At 44.2% G+C, this 22478-nt stretch overlaps 1 protein-coding gene across 2 annotated transcripts; it reads left to right on the top strand.

The window, feature by feature from the left end:
* Positions 1-14404: 14404 nt before the first annotated feature.
* On the top strand, positions 14405-20723 carry SQSTM1 (sequestosome 1). 2 transcript variants are annotated; one of them, XM_077326619.1, is made up of 8 exons: positions 14405-14811; positions 16457-16552; positions 17640-17875; positions 17993-18152; positions 18356-18442; positions 19065-19303; positions 19807-20014; positions 20419-20723. In XM_077326619.1, the coding sequence occupies exons 1-8, from the start codon at positions 14628-14630 to the stop codon at positions 20574-20576; spliced, it is 1368 nt and encodes a 455-aa protein (XP_077182734.1). In that variant the 5' UTR covers positions 14405-14627; the 3' UTR covers positions 20577-20723. The 2 variants fall into 2 exon arrangements, with proteins under 2 accessions (XP_077182734.1, XP_077182733.1); XM_077326618.1 differs by having other exon boundaries at positions 18353-18442.
* Positions 20724-22478: the final 1755 nt, after the last annotated feature.

Here is a 22478-nt window from a genome sequence, read left to right as displayed (position 1 = left end):
CAGCCTAACCCACCTCACAGGATAAAATGGAGGGGAGGAGAATGGTATAAGCTTCTTTGAGTCTCCATTGGGGAGAAAGGTGAGATCTAAATAGGTAATGAATAAATAAATAAACAAACATAGGTGGCTTTGAAAAGGGACGAAACAAACTAATGGAGGAGAGCTTTGTCTTTATTTTACTATCTGTAAGCGTGAAGGGGAACTGTCCGATTGCTGGTGAGGTGCTTAATTCCAGGTGCTGTGGACAGATGTTGACTACCACCACCAAGCTCTGCTGCTGAGCTTCCTAGGATATATGAATGGAAGCTCTTGATACAGAATGCTGGACTAAGTGGATTCTGATCAGGTCCAGAAAGGCTTCTGTACACTCCAAGCAGAAACAGGTTGCAAATGCAGGCCCACCCATCTGGATGCGGTGAAAGACTGGGGAGGTGGGAGTCCTTGCTCCAGTGATCCATGTGATGGTCACCTCTAGATTGGATTACTTTAACTTACCCTATATGAGGCTACCCTTGGCCCTGGCATGGAAATTGCAACTGGTACCAAATGCAGTTGCTTGAGTCCTCATGAGGCCCCCTTGGAGCACATATACAACCTGCACTGCAATGGTTTTGTCTGGGTCTTGAGTAGCTAAGGGACCATGTCTCTTATTATGTCCCCTAGAAAACACTGCATTCATCAAGTGCTTTCAGCCCTGGTCCCTATCTGGTGGACCTCAGAAGCTGAGCAGTCTCGTCCCTGGCTCGTATTTAGATGGGAGGCCTCCAAGGAATACCAGAGTCATCACATGGAGGCAGGCAATGGCAATGCTAAACATTTTATCTTAAAAACCCTGCAGGATTACGATGTCAGCTTTAACTTGACTGCACTTTCTACCACCAGAAGGGTTTCAGGAGAATGTGTAGTTGGAAGTATGAAAAACTATATCCTGATCCTCATAGTCCAGCAATGAGAATTTACTGTCACATCTGTTTGTTTTAGGTTATTCCAGATACCAGCCTCTCCAGTGATTATCATTATGGTATGAAATGAGGAACTGGAATAGTAAAAATAACTGTGGAAGAGGAACTTGCAACCTTGTGGCGTTAGTATGACCATCACAGATCCATTATGCACAGCAGCAGCCCGGCATGGCTGCTGCCGGGTCCTTACACCAGGGTGGCATGCCCCACTGCTTCCCACATATGCACCGGGGAGGGATTCCCCCGGTGTCTGCGGACTGCCCCGGACTTGAACGTGCCCTACGCCGGGAATGGAAGAGCCTGGTGCATTGTGCAACAATAGGGGGGGAGCGTCATGCTGCTTTATCACCAAGTTGGGGGTGGGGGGATGCCATTGCCAGCTCCTCGACTTTGCAGAGCTGGTAGGGGGGTGCAGTGTTGGGGAGGATTATGCACAACACTGGCCCAATTTAGCCCCCAATGGCGCCCGTGACATCTCAGGTAATGTGAAAGAATCCATGTTCCCTTACTGCGGTCCATCTGAGAGACTGAGTTGGAAAAGGGCTGGGTTACAGCCGGGATGGCGGTGACGTCGGGCATAATCAGGGATTTGCCCTCTAGCCGTGTTGCCACCAGCCCAGGCATTCTGTCCTGTACATAATCAGTCACAAGGGAAGCAATGCTACCATATAATGGCACCACAAATGGCTGGTGTGCATTGCCAAGCAGAGCCAACAGAGGGAGTGCTGTTCTGCTCACATATTATTTATTAATTTAATGTCACCTCCTACCCTCCAGCAGCTGGCAGGCCCTGGGCCACACCTCCTGCCCTTCTGGATATTTCATGGCACTCCCTTTACAATTCAGGAGCAAAAGAATGGTATGAATAGGAATGACATCTGTGGCAACAATGTAACTTGTCCCATTCTCCTTTCTCCAAGAAAGAGGAGCGCCAGTGTTTATTTCAAATAGATTCCATCTTTCCACAGAGCCCATGGTGTCTTACAAAATATAAATATGCACAAATAAAAGCATGATTAAGCACATTAATTAATATGTTAAAATTGCAACATTGTCGCTAGCAGCTGCCAGTGATATTATTTCATCTGAAGCTGAGTGAAAATAATGCTGCCTTGCACTTTTTGTGGAAGGAGGATAGTGTGGGAGTTTATCTGGCAGGCTGTTCCAAAGTGTGAATATCAGCATATAAAATGAGCATGTGTGGGCTGTAGCTGACTGGACCACTTGAATACAGGGAGACATCAAAAGTGAAGCACCTGATGGCCTTAGCTGGTGGGGTCACTGCAGATTGATGCATGGAGGTTGCAGGTGGAAAATTTAAATCGGCCAAAATCAAAATGGAAATCGTATTCAATGTAGACGGCAGGGATTTAATTGACCTGGGATTGGAATAAAAGACGTGTGCAGATTCAGCCCAGGTTGGATGGGTTAGGAACAAGAAAATGCAGTGACAGGAAACTTTTAACAGACCTCCTGAATAGATGGAGACATCAGAAGAGAGGCACCTGTTTACCTTAGTTGTGTTGGCAGAGTTTGAATTTGCAGAGAGGGTGCAGCACTAGGCTACTTAAAGAATACAAGTTTTTATTCAAAAGAGAAACAACTATATATATATATACACAGAGAGAGAGACCTAACTAGCCAGCTAGCTGCAGTAATTCTTCTGTTCAACTGCTGTTCTGGATACAATCAGGGGGAAGTGTGCCCAAACAAGCAGGAAGTGTCCTGTTGGGCCAACCAGGACACTGGAGGAGATAATTTGAAAATAATCAGGAAGTTCCTTTCCTTTTGCCTCTGAGTAGCAACCTGCACTTCCTTGGTTGTCTTTCCTTCAAGTACTAGCCAGGGCTGATTCTGCTTAGCTTACAAGAACTGACAAGATCAGATGAGCTTGGGCTATCCAAGTCAAAGTCATGCTGTTTGCTGGGGGAGAAAGTAGGGACCATAGCTTGAAATGTGAGAACTGATACAGGAGAACAGTAATAAAGGGAACTTCTCTCTACTTGCAAAATTTCAAGATTCCAAGTGGTTTCATATATGTGTTCATATGTATTCTGTATAAATAGCTAGTTTTACTGGATAACAATGAATTTGCATGGCTTTATTATTATTATTATTATTATTATTATTATTATTATTATTATTATTATTATTATTATTATTATTATTATTATTTCTCACCACTCCTGAGACTGGATCGTGGCAGGTTACACGGTGTCCAGCAAAACCCCCAATAAAATCCCATTGAAACAGGACAAAAACTACAGAACAAGTGGCACAAACATGGCGGAATTCCACAATCATCCAGCCCACAGCCACCTCTAGTGAGGGTGGAGAGAGGAGCCAAGGTCGGAATGGCCTAACTAGTGCCTGATACCGGGGGGACCCCGGTATTTAAAGGGCAACCCTAAAGAGACCTCCTCAGAAGTCAATCTCATTTTAATTAAGGGCCTTGCTTCTCATAGATTCTCAGCCTTGTTTAAGCAATACAAGATGCTAGTTGTTTTTACAGAACAGTTATTTTGTGTCCCAATTTTTTTAATTGAAGGAGTTGCAAAACAGCTTACAATCTCCTTCCCTTCCACTCCCCACAACAGGCAGTCTGTGAGGTAGGTGAAGCTGAGAGAGTTCTGAGAGAACTGTGACTGCCCCAAGGTTATCTAGCTGGCCACTTGTTGAGGAGTGGGAAATCAAACCTGGTTCTCCGGGTCATAGGCTGCCACTCTTGGCTCTCTTATAAAGAAATTCTATGGAAAGATTGGAATGAGGTTTCTTTATATAAGAATGCCAATACTGAGGTCTGCATGAAATATAATTAAAGTACAACAGAACTTTGATGTTAGGCCTTTCTAACGGAAGTACTGTAATCCATATTCTATAATGCATTTGTTTTAAGTCTTCAAATATTGCTGCTGCTGCTGCTTGGAACTGAAGGCCAGGCTGTGGTACTGGGAATTATTACTAAAGCTGTTACATTTACCGTGCCATCCTAAGCGGAATTACACGTTTCTAAAGCCACTGTAATCTTTTGGCTCAGAAGAGTGTAACTCTCCTTAGGATGGCACTGTTAATTACAGTCCCTTTCTTATCACCCTGTTTGCCATGCATGATTAATCTTAAGAAGAGACAGCGTCGAATATTACCCTTTGCTGCTTGGTAAACTGCTCCCGCCCAGTTGATTTTTAACGGAAGTCTTATATTAATGATAGAATTTCCTGCTTATTTTGCATGTAGAAGCCAAAACCAGGCCTCATTTTCCACTAAGTAAATGACCTGATAGCTTAACGAAAAAGGATTTTTTAAAATAATAATCATCATTTTTATTTTTCTACCTCACCCTTCTCACAAGGCTCAGTGTGAGTAACATATTTAACCCGCGGAGCGGATTAAAAATTTCGTTAAGAGCCCCGAGGGATGGGCCCTGTCCGTGATGAGGAACGGTGCCGATAGGCCCCTTCCCCCAGACTGACAATTGAAGAGCCCAATCGGCAGGCGCTTTGCGCTTTGCGCTTTGCGCCTGCCGATTGGGCTCTCCAATTGCCAGTCCGGCGCCAAGGGACCAATTGCGAGCTGCATTTGGCCCCTTGCTGCTGGACTGCCTAATCGGGAGGTGCGAAGCCCCTCTTCCACCTTGCCTCCAGCCGCACGCACACCATTTCCTCTGTCATCTCACCCATGGCCGGTCGCTCCCTCGCCCTGCTGCCACCTCTTCCTCTGCGACAACTGGCCCCGCCACACGCGCCCGGGAGCGGCCCGCGCAGCCATCCGCCGCTGCAGCGCCCGCCTGCGCTGCCGCCCGCGCCTCCGACGACAGCCCCTCAACTGCACAGACACGCCCTGCCTGGCCTTGCCAACCCTGGCCATGCTGGTGCTGCCGCAGCACGTTCTTCGCGGAGGAATCCCCTGCGCGGCCCCGGGCCAAGCCTCACCCTGATGACTCCGGCCGCTGGGGGGAAGGGGCCAAGGAGAGCCTCCCCCCCACACACAGTAAGCCGCTATGAGCCTGGCCCCTGGAGGGGGGAGGGGGGACGGGGATACATACACGGAGATATCGATGCACAGGGACAGAACACCAGACAGAAACACAACACCAGCGGACACAGATTAAAACAAACAAGCAAGGCAGCCTGGAAGGATACACGAAGATATGCCAGGAACACACCGAGACACACACACCGATTGAGAGATACAGGCGCCCTGAGCGAGACCAGAGACAGAAGGACAGGGAACAAGCAAGGAAAATACAAAGGGAGGAAGGAGACAGAGGGAGATACCGGGCTGGGGGAAACACAGGCGGGAGGACAGACAGTACGACACTTAGTGCGCATTGCCATGGATGGAACACACACAGGACATACCGGCATGGCTGGGTGGCTGGGTAGAAGGATCAGGGGCAGCCAGACAGAAATACAGGGAGCACGGAGACTTTGCAAGATCAACGCCGAGACAGACAGACACAGACAGAAAGGAGATTCCAGAAGACGAGAAGGGAGACACACTACAAGCTCACTTGCTACCCCACCCTTCCTAGCACCTCTGCTCTGTACACATCGCTGTCCCTGCTCCCAGGGCTGGGGAAAGCTGCGCCCACTCCCCCCACACACACCTGCTGTGCCAACAGAGCCCAGGAGGCTTTCTTCTAGCTCCCGCTGTCTGGCAGCCACAGCGGGCTTAAGTTCTAGTCATTTATAAATACTTAAAATACAATCCATATCCATGGTTTCTCTATATATTTGTGAAACAGCCTGGGGGGTGGAACGTGTCTGGCTGTCCACGTTGGTATAGGGCCAATCATGGTGCAGTCAGCAAAACCAGGGGAGGGGACCCTTTCAAGGCCCGTTCTTAGGAATGGGCTTTGAAGCTATTTAACTGCTCCCATGGAGCGGTATAAATAAAGCAGTAAGGGGGATTGGGGTGGGCCCAGTCCGGGATGGGGAAGCACACCCATTGGCCCCTTGCCCTGGACTGGGCCCACCCCCTGGATGCCAGCATGGCAGGTAGGCGGCTGGCCAGCCAAGCCTGCCCTGTGGGCTTTGACCAGGAGGCAGGGGGGGAGGAGCTTCGGGGCCAGTGTCGCAGACGCGGCAGGGCTGTCCCTTTGCTGGCCCAGAAGCCCGAAGTCGGGCGGGAGGTGGGTGAGGGGGGAAGCTTCGGGGCCAGCAAAGGCTGGGAAAGGAGCAGGGTCCCTGCTCCTTTCCCCAGGCCGGGAATCCTAGTACCCACTGTATTTCACATACAGCGGGCTTGCTTTCTAGTAAGATAATAAATGGTCTGCAGCCATTGAAGAGCCATGCCCTGAATCCTCACGTCGACTAGGTAGTGGGTCAAAAGCCAATGACTGACAACATTGCTGGCCCACCTAGGTCCAGCTTTCTCTGAAGATAATCTGTCAGGGAGACCAGAGCTGTCTCCTCCCCATGGCCAGGCTGGAAACTGGATGGGAATGGGTCAAGTGTATTCCAAGAAACTTTGTATTTACCCATGCCTAATGTAACCTTTTCAGTTGAAACAACAATATCTAAAATAATTTTTTTATTTCAAAAAGGAGAGTTCATATCTATGATGGTGTGATCCCACCTTGTGACATTTGCATTTATGGAAATAACTACAACCCAACTTCAACAGATATCATCTTTGGAACAATATTTAACACATCTAACAGCAACCAAGAGTTAACAATTAAGGCCTGTTGTATTTGGGCAGACTAGAGCATTAGTCTTTCTGGCTTCTGTCCAGGCAGTCCCTTGAAGAAGCACCAACCTGCAGCTGTGCTGTCTTGGAAGATCTTCTGTTCCTCACAGAAGTCTCTGGGATCTTTGCATTCAGATGGAAGGCATCGGGATACAAATAGCAGCAGAATTCCTAAAATATTGTTTTCATATAAAGGAGTGTTTCTGAGGGAAGAGGGCTTCTCCCTGTAGCTTCAGGACTCCAATCCTTATGGGGAAATTGCGCCTTTCTTCCTTATAAGGAATGTCCCAAGTCTTTAACTCCCTCTAGTGGATCCAGGGTTACACTAATACAAGGGCAGCACAAGTTATACTTATGAAATCATTTACAAAGTATTAACACTTGAATCTTCTAATCTGGCAAGCCGGCTTTGATTCCCCACACCTCCACATGCAGCCAACTGGATGACCTTAGGCTCACCACAGTGCTGATAGTTGTTCTGACCGGGCAGTGATATCAGGGCTCTCTCAGCCTCACCTATTTCACAAGGTGTCTGTTGTGGGAAGAGGAAAGGGAAGGTGACTGTAAGCCACTTTGAGACTCCTTCAGGTAGAGAAAAGGGGCATGTAAGAACCAATTCTCCTTCTTCGGACCAGTGCTTTTATTGTTCTTTGTGGGAAAGAATCCTATTTTGAGGATGCCATACAATGTGCCCTAGAATCTTTTATTCCCATCAAAATATGTCCTATATTTCCAAAATACTGCATGTGTGAAAAGTGATCCTTTCACAGCTAAGTTTCAAGATGTGCTTCTTTTTTTAAAGAGCTATTTATATCTGTTCTATGCTAGTGGATGAGAGAATAATCTTTCCACCCCAAAACACACATGATGTGGTGACTAGCAAGGTGGAATAGAGTCTGGGAGGCTGTGGACTGAATCTCCATGGAAGCTTGTGCTGGGTAACGTTGGGTCAGTCCCACACAGATACTCTCTCTCTCTCTCTGTGCCTCAATCAAACATACCTTGCCAGGCTCTTGTTAAGTGGAAAAAATGGAGGAGGGGAGAATTATGTGGTAAACTATGCTGCGTCCCCACTGGGGAGAAAAACAAGTATAAATAAATAACTCGTAGATTTTTTCCTGGTTAGAATTATGCTGCTTGACTAGTTCAAAAACACAATAATTGTATTAATAAAAACACCCAAGTGTGCAAAACAGGAGGATTTATTTTATTTACTTATTTCATTTCATTTATTTAGATTTTTATACCGCCCTTCCATATGGCTCTGGGCAGTTTACACAAAACATTGTAGATCATTTACAAAGAACATATAACAATATAACAGATAACAATCATGATATAACATGCCAATCAGAATAGTATTTTAAAAGAACAATGACACTGACAATCCCTGGGTAGGTTTGATTTTTCATTGGGGGGGGGGGGGGGACCTGTAGATGTTTTGAGTTTGTTGTCCTCAAGCAAATGCCTGGTGGAGCTCATTTTTGCAGGCCCTACGGAATTGTGGAAGTTCAAGCAAGGCCCTGATGGGATACCCTTACCCAATAAAACTGCAGGACAGTAATATGCGTCATTCCCCCTCAAGTATTCACAGGACTCTTTAGGAGAATACTTACTTTATAAAGAAGGGGGGATGATTTTCAAGATCTAAGTATAAAATGGAAACTTTCTAGTGAAATCCGGAATATTCTCAGCTACTGCACCTTGTTTGAGTCATCATGACAGAGCAAGGAGACAGATAAAAAAGTAGATTACTGATCCTCAAATATTATATAATCCCATCCTAGAGCTCCCTCTTTTGGTTTTTTGGAGAAAGGAACAGATCATGGGACTCCGCTGAGTCATAGCCATCTGATCCAAGTTCCTTCAAGCAGAGAACAAAGGGGGGCAACCAAGGGGTTTCTGAGGGCCAACATTGCTTGCTAGTCTTTTGTTTTTGTGTTCTGTTTCATCAGTAAGGAAACCAGAAGATTCTGAGACAAGAGTATGATGAAGTTTAGGGTAATCAAATTTCCTCATTGTTTATAAAGTTTTCCTAACATATAAATTCTTCTATGTACATATATAAATTACCTTTCCCTCTCACTTTTAAACACCCCTTCCCCCTTTAATTATAGATGGACATACAACACAAAATTAATGCAGATGGACACATCTGGACATACAAACCAAAATCCCAACCCCAAAGCCATGTGATATCTATCATTAGGACCAACTAAAATAACACAGAAGTATATGCAAACTTTAAAGTTCTGTAGACCTCTTTACAAAGCCAGCTGTAAAAATATAAAAAGTAATATTGGAGAGATGATTAAGGCCGGGATCTTCTTCAGGTGTCTTGTCTACATTTTGTGCAGAATGACAGGTGGGTGGAGCTGCAGTCAGATTGCATCTTTAACCTTCTGGGAAGGAGAGAATAGTCACTTTCAGGGGAAAACATTTACAAAATAGATGATAAAATTTATCCTGAAGGGTGTGGAGAATATGATACATTGCCCTGTGTGTTGTCTTCCTGCCCCCGGTCAGGATTATGCTATGCAGAGAGAGATGCCTTAACCCCCTTGCCATTTTCTTTCAACACATTGTGGGCAAGAAAGAACCAGCACTTGATAGTCTTGTAGTAATAGTTATGTATGTGGACTGAGAACTTCCAGAAGTACAGGCAGGATTTCGAAGAGGCAGAGGAACTAGAGATCAAATTGCCAACATACGCAGGATCATGGAGAAAGCTAGGGAGTTCCAGAAGAACATCTACTTCAAGATGCGGAATTTTTGCTGTTATCCATAATTTTTGGGTTTTTCAGTTTAAAGAGTTGGATGACTTCTCATATAATTGGTAAAGTGGGACATGTCAGCAAGGCAACAGATTATTCCTGCTGTGAAACTGAAACAAAGGAAATGTCTTTTTCTAGTTAATAACATAGGAGACCAGTAGATTTTTGTGTATGACTGTGGTAGCTACATCAGGACATTATCAACTTAGATATTATCAAGGCCAGTGCTTACTAGGGTTCTGGTAAAGTGTGCTTGATATCTTCTTTTTCTCAATAAACTGAGTACCTCATCCACCCTTCAACTAAAAGCTAGTGTTTAGAAATCTTAACTAGGACCATTTACACTGAGGTTATTTGCCTTGGGTTCAACACTGTTGGGAAGAGAGCTTCTTCCCTGCTTCCCCACAACACTGTGGTGCATTGATTGCCTTATTGTCATAACAATATGTGTAACAATTTCCCTGAGGAGGAGATTCTTGGCAAAATTTCATGTTTGGTTTCATCCTTATGACATCATGCTTCTTCCAGATGATTCTTCAACTTAACAAATCAGTAGTCAAGTGTTTGTCATTCAAACTCCAGAAACTCTAGTAAGGTCTCCACTTATCTAAAAGGCAACTAGTTCAGCTATTTATGACTCAGCTAGGTCCTATGATCTCTTTCCTTTTAACTCACCTAATTCTCCCTTGCAAGCCCAGTTAAACAACTATAAGCAGTATTTGCATTACACCACAGTAAAGAGATTTTTAAGGGAGGAAACTAGGAAGATCTACATAACTATTGTTGTTGTTGTTGTTAGGTGCGAAGTCATGTCCGACCCATTGCGACCCCATGGACAATGATCCTCCAGGCCTTCCTGTCCTCTACCATTCCCCGGAGTCCATTTAAGTTTGCACCTACAGCTTCAGTGACTCCATCCAGCCACCTCATTCTCTGTTGTCCCCTTCTTCTTTTGCCCTCGATTGCTCCCAGCATTAGGCTCTTCTCCAGGGAGTCCTTCCTTCTCATGAGGTGGCCAAAGTATTTGAGTTTCATCTTCAGGAACTGGCCTTCTAAGGAACAGTCAGGACTGATCTAGGACTGACCGGTTTGTTCGCCTTGCAGTGCAAGGGACTCGCAAGAGTCTTCTCCAGCACCAGAGTTCAAAAGCCTCAATTCTTTGATGCTCGGCCTTCCTTATGGTCCAACTTTCACAGCCATACATTGCAACTGAGAATACCATAGCCTGGGAATACTAAACACACTTTTGTTGGCAGGGTGATGTCTCTGCTTTTTTAGGATGCTGTCTAGATTTCCCATAGCTTTCCTCCACAGGAGCAAGCGTCTTTTAATTTCTTTGCTGCAGTCCCCATCTGCAGTGACCTTGGAGCCCAGGAAAATAAAATCTGTCACTATCTCCATTTCTTCCCCTATCTATTTGCCAGGAATTGAGAGGGCCGGATGCCATGATCTTTGTTTTCTTGATGTTGAGTTTCAAGCCAACTTTTCTCCTCCTTCACCCGCATCAACAGGCTCTCTAGTTCCTCTTCACTTTCTGCCATTAGAGTGGTATCATCTGCATATCTGAGGTTGTTGATATTTCTCCCTGCAATCTTGATCCCAATTTGTGACTCCTCTAATCCCCTCTTTCTCATGATGTGCTCCGCATACAAGTTAAATAGGCAAGGCGACAGTATACAGCCTTGCCGAACTCCTTTCTCAATTTTGAACCAATCAGTGATTCCATGTTCAGTTCTCACTGTTGCTTCTTGACCTGCATATAAGTTTCTCAAGAGACAAATAAGATGCTCTGGTATTCCCATCTCTTTAAGAACTTGCCACAATTTGTTGTGCTCCACACAATCAAAGGCTTTAGCATAGTCAATGAAGCAGAAGTAGATGTTCTTCTGGAACTTTCTAGCTTTCTCCATGATCCAGCGTATGTTGGCAATTTGATCTCTAGTTCCTCTGCCTCTTCGATATCTTGCCTGTACTTCTGGAAGTCCACATATTGCTGGAGCCTAGCTTGTAAAATTTTGAGCATAACTTTGCTAGCATGAGAAATGAGTGCAATGGTGCGGTAGTTTGAACATTCTTTGGCATTGCCCTTCTTTGGGATTGGAATGTAAACTGACCTTTTCCAATCCTGTGGCCATTGCTGAGTTTTCCAAATCTGTTGGCATATTGAGTGTAGCACTTTTACTGCATCGTCCTTTAAGATTTTGAATAGTTCAACTGGAATGCTGTCATCACCACTAGCTTTATTGTTGCTCAGACTTCCTAAGGCCCATTTGACTTCACATTCCAGGATGTCTGGCTCCAGGTCAGTAACTACCCCATTGTGGTCATCAGGGATGTTAAGTTCACTCTTGTATAGTTCTTCTGTATAATTTTGCCACCTTTTTAAAATCACTTATGCTTCTGTGAGGTCCCTACCATTTTGGTCCCTTATCGTACCCATCTTTGCATGAAACGTTCTCTTCATATCTCCAATTTTCTTGAAAAGATCTCTAGTCTTCCCCATTCTATTGTTTTCTTCTATTTGTTTGCACTGTTCATTTAAGAAGACATTCTTATCTCTTCTAGCTTTTCTCCGGAATTCTGCATTCAATTGGGTGTATCTTTCTCTTTCTCCCTTGCCTTTCACTTCCCTTCTCTCCTTAGCTATTTGTAAAGCTTCCTCAGACAGCCATTTTGATTTCTTGCATTTCTTTTTCTTTGGGATGCTTTTAGTTGCTACCTCTTGTACAGTGTTACGAACCTCCGTCCATAGTTCTTCAGGCACTCTGCCTACCAGATCTAATTGCTTAAATCTATTTGTCACCTCTACTGTATATTCGTCGGGGATATGATTTAGTTCATACCTGAGTGGCCTAGTGCTTTTCCCTACTTTCTTCAATTTAAGCCTAAATTTTGCAACAAGAAGCTGATGATCTGAACCACAATCAGCTCCTGTTCTTGTGTTTACTGACTGTATAGAACTTCTCCATCTTTGGCTACAGAGCACATAGTCAATCTAATTTATGTGCCTGCACACTTTATCATAAATACCCCAAAAACACAATTACATTTTTTTCAGACAGAATGCACCAGATCCTGGCTGGGAGAACACCAGTTGCTTGTGTGAATTTTATGGCTGGAATTAGGTCCCAATCCACTGCCTATTCTGGGAGCCAATACATAGTTTTTCTACCCTGAAATAAATCTGCAGTCTTGTATCCCTGAATACGGCTATACCAAAGCAGGGCTGCCAACAGGACTGCAGACAAATGTCCTTATGTGAAGGATGTTCATTTTAGGTTAGTCTATCCCTGTTAGAGTAACTTCTCTCACAGGTTCAAGTAAGTAGTAGGAGATTTTTTGAATCCAATGGCATTTTTAATTGCTCTGATCTATCCTGATGGGCTGGATTGTCTCTTTTACAAGGAAGTATTGTACAAAGGTAGAGTTTGCCATCTGAGCAATTTCCCAAGAAGGCCCCTCGGATGGTACTCGTCCATATAGGCACATTCCTAGATCTGCAACATTTCATCCTTGAAAGCTTCAGTGGGCATCTTGCAACCCACAGCTACTTTTGTCCCCCTTATCTTGCATATGGCATTTGGGCACCATATGTCACCCTCTCATGTGTTGCAGGTCTTCTGGTGTCTATGAATCTCTAGTCAAGCCACATTCTATTAAAAATTATTAAACAATTTTATTAAGTCTATTTTCTACGATCCCACAGGATCTATTGTGAATAAAATGGGAGCTGGGAAAACCAAGCCTGCAGTCCAAGCTCTTTGTAAGAAGGATGGTGTAAACATGCATTTGCTTTTAAAAGCCCTACTAATAACCCACCCACCCAGAAAGGAGAGGGGGATTAAGTCGTTTCTTGTTACTTCCCCTATTACCCACTGTAGCAATTGCCTTGATGAAATGACAGAAGACAATTTTTTCTAACTTTTACTCAGCTAGTAGAAACTGGATAAGATTTTTTGCTTCTGGAATTGATTTTCAAATCAGGAGAGTATACACTTGGCTGTCTTTAGGAATGCTGTTTTAGGTAAGCTTGTGGAAGGAGGATCCCTATAGCCAATGCTGATGTTATGGCTATGTTGAGGTGACCTAATCTCAAGGCTAAAGGAAGAAGTCGCTATTGTTTATGTAAACCATTGGAGGTTGGGGGAGAGGCATGGAAGGAGCTTTGCAGAACCTGTCAGCAACTTCTTGGGAGCTGGCTGCATGGCTGCAGGGTGATCCCGTGGGATTTCTAAGGGGAGGTGAAGCCCCCAGGCATAACCTCTCCCAGGCTCCAACAGGCAGGTATTTAATCTCATGGAACTGTACTGTTGGGGGCGCAGGTACTTTTAAGGGATCCATCCCACCTGTGTCAATTTGTATTTCTATTCTTCTACAGTTGCATAAAAATCATAAAAGGTTTTCCAGCCTAGTGATCATTCTATTTGGGCATTGCAAACTAGGCAACCAATCCTAAAAGGCCTAGACAAAGCCCTGGGCCAGCAGCAAGGTGAGGAAACGCAGGCTGCTGCCCGGGGCCTACACGCCACCGCGGCAGTGAGTCAGCAAGGCGGGATGACGAAGGCCTAGGCCCAGGAACCAGAGCGACACAAGGGCCACGGTGAGGCTCCACCCCGCTAGCTGGTCAATGAGCCACGTGCTCACGCGTGATTTCTTTTTAACTCCGCCTCGTTCGCGGACGGTCTTCGCACTGCCTGCCTGTCCAAACTGGCTCCCCCGTTTCTCTGCCACCCAGAAAAGCAGAAAATGCTGAGTAATGCTGACGGGAGGGTTTTCTGTCAGCCCACCCACTCCACCCCCTCCTTCGGAACCAAAGCCGCCAGCACAGGCCGCCTTGGGTTGCGGGGAAGAGCCGTTCCGGCGAATGCCCCCCCTCCCCCAGCGGCTTTCGCCTGGACAGGAGCCCAATTCAATATCTCCCCCCCACCCCACCCCCTGCGCATTACTGCTGCTGCTGCTGCTCTCCTTCTTCCTATGGTCTCTTGCGCCTCCTCCCTCCCCGGCGGGGGTGGGGATTTCCCCAGCTCCAGCCCGTCCTCCTCGCGCCACCGCCTATAAGGCGCCCGGACAGGCGGCGCTGAGCGGCACTCAAGGGCGAGTCTAAGGCGAAGCCACAGCCGCTCCGGGGACCGTGTCGCTGCAGTCGTGCCGGGCCTCGTCCGCCAATTCTTGCTGCGCCACAGCCACCAGCCTCTCCGCCATGGCCCTGTTGACGGTCAAGGCCTACCTGCTGGGCAAGGAGGACGCCTCCCGGGAGATCCGCCGCTTCGCTGTCGAGGCGCCCGCCTGCTTCCAGCCCATACGCGACAAGGTGGCCGAGCTCTTCCAGGGGCTGCTCCGCAGTGCTGCCGCTGCCACCGGCGCCTTCCAGATGTACTATAAGGGTGAGTGGCACCCTTTTGTCTGTTGGGATGACCCCCACCTCCTTCCCGGAGCCCTATGCAAAGAAAAGTGCAGTGACCGCCGTGTGACAGGCAGCACCTCATAGGGCCAGGCAGCGGGCATATTGATCTGCGGTTTTTGCCTGTTGCGCCGCACTTACGCGTGAATGTGTTCATTTTTTTAAAGTTGCAAAGTTAGCAGGACGTTCAGGTAAAAAACAAACATGCCAGCCTTGGAAGACTTATGCTCCCTTCCCCTCTCTCAAATTACATACTTCGAAAAATCGGTCCTTGAGTTCCTAAACCAAGGATGTGCTAGGAGACAGAGGGTCTGAGATCCGGAAGCCATCTTCCCTAACTTAAAAGACTTGCTTGATAGTTCTAGGCATGTATTGGTTGTTGAAATTAGTATGGAAAAACTATGTAAGTATTAAGGCTATATATGGTTTGCCCATGCCTGGAACTGTACTTATTTTAAATTAATTTATCAGGAGTAGTTGCTGGGAAAACCAAGGCTTGGTTAATATGTATTAATGGGTCACATGAACTGATCTTTAGCACTGGATTACAGATTTTTGTGAAGTGCCTGTTGGCACTCTTCTCTCCCCCCCACCCCATTGGGATTTGCCTTGTTGATGTTGGAGGGTGTTGTTCACAAGCCATTCAGGTTGCAGGCTGAATTTGAACCTGTGGCCAGTATTGAACCTCTGTTAAAAATATTGCACAGTGTTAAACTCTTATTATGAGTGACGGGCAGATGTGAAACTTTCCTTTATAGTGCTTGGAGGAAAATAGTGCTTTTTGTCAGCATATTTATACATTTGTACACGGACAATAAGAGACTATCCCATTAGTAGTATGAATATGATATCAATTCTTGTGTGAATATGACACATTTTTAAACAATTCAAAAATATCATGGCTTGTAATATGTGAGCAGTGGGTGCAATGTGGTGTTTTAGATAGGTGCACAGGGTTATAGGAGTGACATCTGAGTGTTATTTTCTGGGAGAGAGTCTGGCAACAAGCTTGTGGTTAGAATGCCAGTACTTGGCCTACTAGTTAGCATGTGTGGTTTTCACCTTTGCCTCAGGATCATAACAGACTTGCATTGGCTTACTTGTGCCACAGATGATGCCACCAGCTACTTTTAAGGCACTGTTGAAACAGAGACCTTTAAATGTTACTTATCCATCAAAGGAGGGAAAATAGAATACATTAGTCTTTTGGTATTTTCTGGAGCTGTTATGCATAATCTTAATAGCTTTACATAATTGTCCTCTTAATGCTTCACAAGACTAGTTGAGAAGACATGCATACCTCTCAATAGTGGCTCATGTTTCTTTCATCTGTGTCAGCCAGCCTAGTAGTATGCCTTCACATCTTCCTGCAGCTTATTGAACAAGACAGTCTTTTTAAAACACACGCACACAGTTGTATGCTACTTACTGGTAGAGCCAGATAGACTCAACGGGTTTAAGCAACTTTATTGCATGAGTCCATGTGGTTGAAGAGAATAGTAGCTGAAAAGTAAACAGGAGTCTAACCACACCTTAAAGATGACAAATTATTTTATGGCCTTTGGTCCTTGGTCTGTAAATTTAAAAGTGTATCTGTCCTGTACAAGTAATATTATTTCTTGTTTCAGATGAAGATGGAGATATGATTGCTTTTTCCAGTGATGAAGAACTGCAGCTGGCCAGGCCCTATGTCAGAGATGGGATTTTACGCATCTATGTTAAAGGTAATGTTGCTTCTTTTGATCGAATTTAGTATTACCTCTTTGTAATCTTGGTAGTTGTTATAATTTCTTCTAGAGGCTCAGGAATGGCCAGGAGTCTAAAATCTGTATTAAGCAGTTGAATATCATTTTGCAACAAGGGCTACTTCTAAAAATGATCACTTGAGGAGAAGGTAAGAAAGTGGAAAAGCTTAGGAACTCCCAAAGACTGACTCTGTGCTTCAGAGGGAATTCTGTTGCTTTGGCAGAAAGCCGCCATTGTGCTTGCATCCAGGTGGTTGTCCAAAGAGGTTTCTGCCAGTGCAACTCCCAAGTTCCCGTAAACATCAGCACTTGTGAGATGACTTCCTCATCTCCTTACAGCTAGCCTAAAGAGATCAATCAGATCACACAAAAATTTCTGGTGAGTAGAACAAATGTCATAAGCAGAAATAGCAGCAATTCTCCCCCCCCCCCAAGGTCAAACACATTCACTAAGATGGCTGAGAATTCAGTCCAATGCCGAGTTGTACTAGGCACAGCCTGCTGAAAGCATTGGACTTAGACTGCAGTAATTCTCCTTGGATTGGGTAGTAAATTATGCAGATTTCGGGCTTTTCTGCATGTGCATATACTGCATGTCATTCATTTCTTGCTGGAAATCTTGGCTATAACGTATTTTCAGATTGCAATCATACATGTACATAGAAGATAATTTTATGCTTTCCAATTATTTTTGATCCAAAAGTTGCTTACAATGTGATCTTAAGAAGGAAGTCAATATCTTACAGATGTCTTAGCACAATTATAAAGTGAAATGAAAATTAAATCAACAACTTTGACATTTTAATTCTAACATGTTTTAGGAGTGAGATTGAGTGTCACCTGGAGCAAAGTTAACATTCTTCTAAGCTTCTTAAAAAGGGTGTAACACAATTTAGGGCTATGCTGAGATATTCCAGTCCTTGACTGTCAGTATGATATAGTGGTTAGATTTCCTAAAGTGTTGTCCCTCTGTTTTATTCTTGTGTGCTTTTGTCTTGCAACTCTGAAAAAATATTTTAATGTTTCATTTTAGCTTATCTTGATAGAAGCTTATTCTTTTTTTCAGAGAGAAAGGAGTTGAAACGTGAGCACTTGCACCGCCAGTCCTGCAGCCAGGAGCGTCCTCCAAATGTGGTGCACCCCAATGTGGTCTGTGATGGCTGTGACGGTCCAGTTGTGGGTGCCAGATTCAAGTGCACTGTCTGTCCAGACTATGACCTATGCAGCACTTGTGAGGGAAAAGGCATTCACAAGGAACACAACATGATCATGTTTCAAAATCCATTACTCAATCCACTGGAGGTGAGCCATGTGGGGAAAAGGTCATCATAGATAGGTGGTTAAAGACCATGTTGGCTGAGATATGGGGCAATTGGGTATAAAGCAACATCCAACTAATGTGTTTTATTTACCCTTTAGTGGTTTCCTAGAGGTCGGTGGCTTCGTAAAATGCGACATGGTGTTCCATTTCCATGGATGCCAGGCTGGGGGCACCCTTGCCCTTCTGGCCGTTGTCAGAGATCTGGCGAGGCACAGGCCAGTGCCAGTAATACTGACCCAAATGCTACTCCTGAGCAAGGTAATTTTTACTTTTTGATATCTGATTCTGTCTGATATGGTTAGGTGAAATATGTTTTTGGTAGCTGCCCTCCTCCAAAGTTCCTCAACAGGTGATTTCAATTGAATTGTTTTAGATAAACATGCTTCCTATGCACCAGATAATCACTGAAAGTGGAAATGAACTGGATAGCTAGAGTTATTGTTTGATATTTTCTAAAGGAGAGGCTTCTAGCAATCAACCTCAGGATCCCAATGTCACCTTCTTGAAGAATGTTGGAGAAAGTGTTGCAGCATTTCTGAGTCCACTTGGTAAGTGGAAACTGCATTTATTGTCTTTTCTGTTGCTGAATGGATGTGCTACTTCCATTAATATCCCATTAAGTCTGTTGGACTCCTCCAAGAAAAAATGGTTCCTCTGTTGTCACTTATTGTCTGATCTGTTCATCCCAAAATTTAATTTTGGAAGTCTGGAACTAATGTTGGTGTCTTTTATCTTTGGATCCAGAGGTAGTTCCATCAGTTTATTTGTAAGCACCAAATCAGGGGTAGTATTAAACAGGGCAAAGTGACTGGCACTGCTGAAATTTCCTTGACATTCTGTTCCCTCTTGGCAGGAGTTTGCATTAAATTATGAAAAAAGTACTTGAAGTTGTCACAGCAGCATAGACCATAATTAGCTTAAGGACTGGGTATGTGCCAGAGCCTACTGAATAGCTGCCGTGTTGCCCATCTTCCCTACAAACACATTCACGTTCTCCCCAAATGATAGCACTGCAGGAAAACATAGTTTGGTTCCTGACTTTTCGGCTGGCAGATGAGACAGCTGCCGTGTGTCAGCACTACAGGAGGTATGCGTACACCTAAACAGCCTACATTCACATCTTTAAAATTTTAATCTTGTTTGACTCTGCCTATCCTACTGCTTCTCTAGGTATTGATGTTGATATTGATGTGGAACATGGGGGACAAAGAAGCAAAGTGGCCCCTACACCTAGTGCTGAGAAGAGCAGTGCCATGCCTGGAAACAGTTCGGGGGACCAGTCAAAATTTGAAACAAGCAATAGGAGCAAACCAGCTTCAGAGGCAGGAGATGCTATCACCGACCAGCTTCAGGAGATGGTGGTAGATTCTCCCCCTATGCAGATGGAACAGGAGAGTCTCTTGTCACAGGTAAGAGAATGAAGACTTGGCAGTTTCTGAAATGTGCACTTGCATATTGTAAATATGATTTTTTTTTGTTGGAAGTAATGCTCAATTCAGTTCTTCTGATGGCATTAATCTGGTTAGCTGGTTAGCAGAAACCTTTGCCAGTTTCAGTCAGTATACTGAAGCCACAACTCTCCCACAGTCTAATTTGCCTGTTACTGGGATTCATAATGGTATCTTAATCTTGTTGAAGAATTATTTTTCTTGTTGAAGAATTCTTGAAGAATCCACACATGTAATAGTGTTTAAAATATTTTTTTAAAAAAAAAAAACTCCTGAATGGCAGTAGCAGTTTAATCCTATTTGAGCATCTGAATGTCACATTATGCTTGTTGAACTTTAGTATCTACTATACAGATTTAAATCTTCTCTCCACATTGGGGTCTGAAAAGATTTTTGTATTGCTGTCCATAACATCAGCACTGCTGGCTCAATAGCAGATTTGCATTATGTAATTGTGATCCCAGGAACCAGCTGAAACCAGTAGTAGTTCAGCAGGGGACGAGGACTGGACCCATTTATCCTCAAAGGAAGTAGACCCTTCTACTGGTGAACTGCAGTCCTTACAGATGCTGGAAACAGACAGCTCATGCTGCCTGAATCCAACTCAAGCTCCTGCTAACATTGGACCAACAGGCTTGAGAGAGGCTGCACTCTACCCTCATCTTCCTCCAGGTGCGTTTGGTCACCCACATTCTGTAAATTTCTGGTTTGAAAAAGTATGATAGCTGGCTTACGTAAAGAGATTGGTCAGTAATATATCTTAAATTGCATCTCTTTGGTATGTTCTGAGTATTCTTGTTTGCTGTTAAATGCAAACTTTGTAACTAATAGATTTTAAATAAAATTGATATGCATCAAAATTTGCCTATGAAAATACACTTTGGGCTTGTTGTGCTGATAGCAGTGTATTTATGCCACTCTTCCTTGCAAAATGTTGACCTGGATTCTTGGAAGATGGGCTGGTACTAGATAGTAAGTAAACTATAATATGAGTAGCTCCATATTGCTGGTAGTGATTGTTCTAACAATAATGTTGAGCTCAAGTAATTTTTGTGGGATGCCTCTTACCTTTGTAGATGCAGATCCACGCCTGATCGAATCTTTGTCACAGATGCTGTCCATGGGATTCAGTGATGAAGGAGGATGGCTCACTCATTTGCTGCGCTCCAAGAACTATGACATTGGTTCAGCGCTGGATACTATCCAGTACTCCAAGCATCCACCAGCTCCCTAACACATCCTATGCAGCCCTTAATACTGAAAGCTTATTTGAAAAAGGCTCCAGAGTAGCCTCCTTTTTATATTTTACCTCCTACAATGATCAGATTCTTCTGTCTTTGTTCATTCTACAAAAATAAATATTTGTGATTTTCCTGTTTCACCACGTCATCTATAATATGCTTTGTGTAGCTGAGTTGAAATGCATTATTGCTAGCTGATGGGCATTTAAATGTGTGTGTTTAAGTTTGTCTGACTTGAGGGAGCATGTGTCCTTAAGCAGATAATTTTTACTGAATATGTGGAGGGCAGACCCTTTGCGAAAAAGTATGACATTCATCTGCTGCTTTGCTGTTGTTTCTATATATCAATATATCTAATTCTAAAATCACATGTGGGTTCTTTATGCTGGAGAGCCATGACTTCCTACTAACCAAATAAAGCCCCAGGTTGCAAAACTAAACAACACCTGTGTTAATCTCCAAATAATAAAAACAGCACCTGTACTTTTAAGAAAGGAAATCCCAGTGGCCATTATGCAGGTTCCTTGGCAGCAAAATAGCATTGTCAGCCTTTCAGTTTTTCTATGTAAACTATTTTACTATTGAAAGCCACCTTGATTCTACAGGTAGCTGATGAATATAACATAAAGGGGGGGGGGGCAAGGGTTCCACAACAACCAGTGTGACTTTCATAACTGCAACTGTCCAACAGCTACCACTGCACAAAAATTCTGTGTGATGGTGTGGCTAGGTGACCTTGAGCCAGTTACTCCCTCTCAGCCTGCTGTGCCTCGCAAGGCTGCCAGGAAGATGGGAAGGGATACAGGAAAAAGTGAGCCTTTCCCTTGAAAGTTCCCTGGCATGCAACTGGGACCAGGGTTTCCCAGCCTTTTGGCACATGGAGGTCATGTTAGCATGGCCAGTGCCTAAAGAGGGCCACATTTTGAACCAAAATGTAACAAAATTATTAACCTTATTTAGATTTAGATTAAAAGTAAACATTCAGAGGTAAAGGAAGAAATGTTAACTTTAATGTAGTCCATTTTGGAACATTTTGCGCTTTGTATCCTTTTTCTGCAAAAATACCAGGACTTAACTGTCCCTTTCCTGCCTTTTTTTTTTTTTTTTTTTTGCAAAAGCAGACCTGACATCTGAATCCATTCACACAGGGACTTTACCTTTTTTATATGCATAAATAGCTTGAACATGGTAATTCATGGAGAAGAGGGTTAAAAAGCTGAGTGGTATGGCTAGCAAAGCACCTAGAATGGCCAAAATGCTATTATGGAGGCTAAACAAGAGGGGGCTGACAGAAGAAACTATGGAGACCAAAACAATGTCACTATTGTCTGTTTTGCAAGAAAGAGGCAGGATGAACAGCAGTAGATGGTGCCTCTTGTGGCAGGAAGCACAGTATGGGTCTGAGGGAAAATGCTCTGAAAGTGATAGTAGCAGACAAGCAGGTTGGAAGGCTGCAAAGAAAGAGCCTGTGGGCCTCATGTTGGGAACTCCTGGACTAGACCATTGGCTGGCACTGCTACCTGGCCATAATTCACCCAGGGGAGCTGAAGAAAAAGCAGGAAAAAGGAAGAGATTAAGTTCAGGGGGCTTTCAGGGAAGCCCCCCCCCCAAAGGGACAGGACAATAAGATGCCACCCCACGTCCTTGTGGTTCCCTACTTATGATAACAACCATATATATTTAGTAGATGACTTAAGCTGAACAGCAGTAAGCTGTGTCTCTTCAGGTTATACATATATCCTTTTCAAGGCAGCTTCTTGTAAAGTAGGAAGTAACTGCTTTGCTGTACGAAATTAAAAGCAAGCTGGGGAGGGAGACAAATATCTATCATTTTTTTGAGGAGGTTCAAAGTTTCTTTTCCCCTTGACAGCAATTATGAACTGACAAGACCTGAA

The sequence above is a fragment of the Paroedura picta genome, chromosome 3 (genome assembly GCF_049243985.1).
Source record: "Paroedura picta isolate Pp20150507F chromosome 3, Ppicta_v3.0, whole genome shotgun sequence".
In the NCBI taxonomy this organism is placed as follows: Eukaryota; Metazoa; Chordata; class Lepidosauria; order Squamata; family Gekkonidae; genus Paroedura; species Paroedura picta.
This window is presented reverse-complemented; position numbering and strand designations above follow the sequence as displayed.